Genomic DNA, 4,128 nt, shown 5'->3' on the forward strand with positions numbered 1-4,128 from the left:
GGCGGGGCAGCGGGGCGGCGGGAGGCGGGAGGTGGCGGGCGGTGGGCGGACGACGCGACGACAGGGACGGGCTCGGGCGGGGCGGGGAGGCGGACGGCGGGGACGGGCTCGGGCGGGGCGGCGGCCAAATCGGGGCGGCGGGGCAGCGGCCAAATCATGGCGCGGTGGGACGGCGGGGGACGGCGGTGGCGGCTGAATCGAGCGCGCCGGCGCCGGCGGCTCCCTGTCGGGTGGAGGAGGAGGGGAGGCAGTTGGGGGAAAATTCCCACCCGCGTGCGTGCGTTGACTGAAATGTGGGCACCTTCAGTTTTGCCTCTCAATCTGCACTAGTGCAGGTCCAGTGGGGAAATGAGGGTGCAGCCTTCAAAAAATGTTGAGGGTTAAAGGGTTTGAGGGTTCTGTTCCGCACCAAGTTTAGGCCTCAACCCTCAAAAAAACAGTTATTTTGAGGGTTTGACCAATTTGAGGGCATCCAAGGTTGAACCAAGGATTCTCATCCATCCGTTGCTCAACGAGCACAACCAAGCCGAAGTCATCGTGTGTTGTCTTCACCACTTGCCCAGGCAGACGTTGCTGGCTCAGGAGAAGTCATTGGCCTAGCAAATGATAGGTTTAGACAAACTAGTGTGCTTGATTTTCTCGGTGGTAAATGCACATGGTCAAAATAAAATGACAAGTACAAGTACAAGACAAATACACGATGGAATATCTATGGGCCAGGAGCAGGCACACAATTGTGGAATATAACCAACTTATTTCCTTGGTGACTAATTTTCCACGGCCGAAGCACGACAATTCAGTAATAACCTGCTGATGTCTATAGAGCAAGTGCAGGCACAGGCACCCGAACTGTGGCATGCAGCCAGAGGTCGCCCTTCCTCCTGGCCGTGACCCCGAGCTGCTCCTCCATGTGCAGCCCACCGGCGGGGAGCTCCCAGTCGAAATGGAAGAGGAAGCTGGCCAGTGCGAGCTCCACGACCGCAAGGCCAAAGGCGATCCCAGGGCACATCCTCCGGCCGGCGCCGAACGGCACGAACTTGAAGTTGGTTCCCTTGAAGTCCAGCGCCGCCTCCTCTTCGAACCTCTCCGGCCTGAACTCCTCGGCGTCGGCGCCCCAGGTCGCCGCGTCCCGGCCGATGGCCCACGCGTTGACGAGCACCATGGCGCCCTTGGGCACGGTGTAGCCGAGGACATGTCGGGACTCGGGGCACTCCCGCGGGAGCAGCAGCGGCGCCGCCGGGTGCAGCCGGAGCGTCTCCTTGAGCACGAGACGCAGGTAGTGCAGGTCCGGCAGGGCCTCCTCTCGGACGCGGCTCTCCCCGGCCAGGGCGGATCGCACCTCCGCCTGCGCCCTCCGAAGCGCCGCCGGGCTCCCCATGAGCTCGGCCATCGCCCACTCGAGCGTCGTCGCCGAGGTGTCGCTCGCTGCCCCGAACAGGTCCTACATATATACATGCAAAGAAGTCAACTATCAACCTGGTCCGTCATACACGTGCTACATACGTTCTTTCAGATGGAGATGCATGCAATGCATGGTGGAGGGAGGTCTCGCGTACGGTGATCATGGCACGGATGGTTCCAGCACGGAGGCTGCCGTCATTCTTCTGGATCCTGAGCATCACGTCGACGAAGTCTTTTTCCTCGTCGCCGGCGTGCTGGTGCTTGTCGATGATGCGGTCCATGACCCGGCTCGTCTCGCGGCCTAGCGCCTCCAGCCGGCCTAGCGAGCCACTGAAGGCACGCACGAGGCGCGACGACGGGAACAGGTCGGCGAGGCCGAATCCGGTGGCCAGCCTGACGCCCTCGCCGAGGCGCTCCAGGAATTCGCCGCGGAGGTCGCCCCCGATCCGGTCGCCCACCAGGGCGCGCACCGCCACGTCGATGATGTAGGTGGAAAGGAGGGAGCTGACGTTCACAGGCCCTGACGCCGCCGACGCCGAGGCGATGGAGGCGACGAGGGCGGCAACGCCGGCCTCGCGGGACCCGCGGAGGGACTGGACCGGCCGTGCGCCGAGGAGCTCGGTGACGCCGAGCTTGCGGGCCTGCCGCCAGTGCTCTCCGTGCGGCGCCAGGGCGATGCCGGCGCCGTCCACCGTGAGCGCGCGGATGGTGGGGGTCTGCATGCGGGTGGCGAAGACCGCGTCCTGGGTCTTGAGGACCTCCCTCGCCGCGTCGGCGGAGGAGGCCACGACGACGTCGAGCTCCCCCAGGCGGAGCAGTATGAGCGGGGCGTCGTACCGGCGGGCGAGGTCGCGCATGAAGCGGTGCGGCAGCCTGCCGACCAGGTGGTGCAGGCTGCCGATGACCGGCAGCCGCCATGGCCCCGGGGGAAGGTTCTCCCCGCGCGGCCGCCTGAGCCTCACGAGGAGGAGGAGAGGGACTAGCAGTGCGGCGGCCAGGAGGAGGCCATTGCGGTAGTACATGATGACGTCTTGATCTTGCTGCGCCATGGCTGCCTGAAGGTATAGCTTCCGCAGTACAGCTGTATAAGTAGCCGGGGTAATTAAGAAAAGTATAACAATGAAGAGTGAATATTTCCACAAAATTAACTCTTCAGTTTACCGCGAAGAGTGGCGTCAATGTTCAAAGTCGTTGTTTAAGGAGACTTGGAAAAATCTCTACTGTTGACTTCGATTTAGAAAACCATGCATGCAAGTAAAGATTAAATTAAAAGACACTTTAAGACTCATACGGCATACAAGGGATATTCGTATGGTGGTCTGGGAGGGAAAAAAATTAGGTTTAGCACTACACGAAGTTGCACTTGGTACTGAAAAAGTATGTTTACACAACTCAAAAGAGTCACTTCCGTATTACAAAGCAAAAAAAATGTGGGTATGAAATAAATGTACACGTAGTTAAAATATATATTCTCTTTAATATAAACTACAAAAAATTAAAAATTAAAACAAGAGAGATAACCATGAAAAAAGTAAATGAGGAGTGACTATTTGCAGAAAGCGCACTAGCTTTCCACAAAGCCACGTCAAAGTAAAATTTGACAGAGATTGTTTCGCAAGACATAGAAAATTTAATCCTGACTTTGACTTAGAAAAACATGCAAAACCGGCTATATGTAAGTCGCCTTAAATCTTCTGCGGGTTTCTTTGTAATTTAAAATAGGACCACACTACACAACAACATGCAAGTTTTGCCTTCTTGGGGCTAATCTTCCGTCCCCACCCCATTTTTTACAAACTCGCGAACCTTGTTTTCAAAGATTGTGAACACTTCTCAGAATGGAAAACACTTTTCAAAATTCATGAACATTTCTTGAAATCCTGATTTTTTTTTCTAATTCACAGACAATTTTTGAATACACGAATATGTATCGCACTGACATTTTTTCTATTCGCAAACAATTTTTAAATATGGAAACATTTTTTGAATCGACAGACCTTTTATGATTTATAAACTTTTTTTAAAAATCGGGAATAATTTTTGAATTTGTCAGCAGTTTTTCAATTACATGAACATTTTTTGAATGCGCGTTTGCGGGTCAGCCAGCGTGTTGTGCGCCAAATACGAGCTTCCGGCTGGGAGGCCGACTGCCTAGGCTTATATATGTTCAATTGCATGTTCTGTTTTGAGGGGAGAGCATGAAATTATGAAGCACATTCACTAGCAAAATTCTCTCATTCTTTTTCTTTTTGCGATGGTAAGAGAGTTTTATTCCATAGGGATAGGGTTACAATCGAGAGGCACCAACTCCTCAATACATGATGGATTACTACCGAGCCATACATCAGTTGTACTTTCTGTACGGCTATACAATGCCAAACGATGTGCAACCCTATTCTGCTCACGCTTGATTTTTGACGGAATAAACTCTCGAACACCCATGTGATGCTGAATCTCCGCTACTAAGTGTCCATACGCCGATCTGGTTAAGCTATCCCCAGTCATAGCCGCTAGTGCCACTGACGAGTCGGACTGAACGACGATCGGGAGGGTACAGTGCTGCAGGGCTAGAGCCATGCCCTGCATTATTGCATATAGTTCTTCCTCCAATGAGTCGTTGCAGTTGAAAATACATCTGTAGGCCGCGAAAATCACACTCCCATCATGCCTTCGCAATATCATACCAGCCACCGCCGAGCCATCAGCTTGCATACTTTAGGTCAGGAA

General features: G+C 54.2%; 1 protein-coding gene across 1 annotated transcript; it reads right to left on the reverse strand.

Moving 5' to 3' along the window:
• Nucleotides 1-664: 664 nt before the first annotated feature.
• Nucleotides 665-2,450, reverse strand: LOC123176437 (desmethyl-deoxy-podophyllotoxin synthase). The gene is made up of 2 exons (XM_044590639.1): nt 1,557-2,450; nt 665-1,441 (listed from the first exon to the last, which is right to left on the reverse strand). Exons 1-2 carry the CDS (start codon nt 2,448-2,450, stop codon nt 818-820), a joined length of 1,518 nt encoding a protein of 505 aa, XP_044446574.1. The 3' UTR covers nt 665-817.
• Between the last annotated feature and the right edge of the window lie 1,678 nt (nt 2,451-4,128).

The sequence above is a fragment of the Triticum aestivum genome, unplaced genomic scaffold, assembly GCF_018294505.1.
Source record: "Triticum aestivum cultivar Chinese Spring unplaced genomic scaffold, IWGSC CS RefSeq v2.1 scaffold93456, whole genome shotgun sequence".
NCBI lineage: Eukaryota > Viridiplantae > Streptophyta > Magnoliopsida > Poales > Poaceae > Triticum > Triticum aestivum.

Coding starts and splice junctions, on each gene's coding strand:
- LOC123176437 (XM_044590639.1), bottom strand. CDS start 2,450: ATGGCGCAGCAAGATCAAGACGTCATCATGTACTACCGCAATGGCCTC. Junction 1,442..1,556: donor CCATCCGTGCCATGATCACC/GTACGCGAGACC, acceptor GTATATATGTAG/GACCTGTTCGGGGCAGCGAG.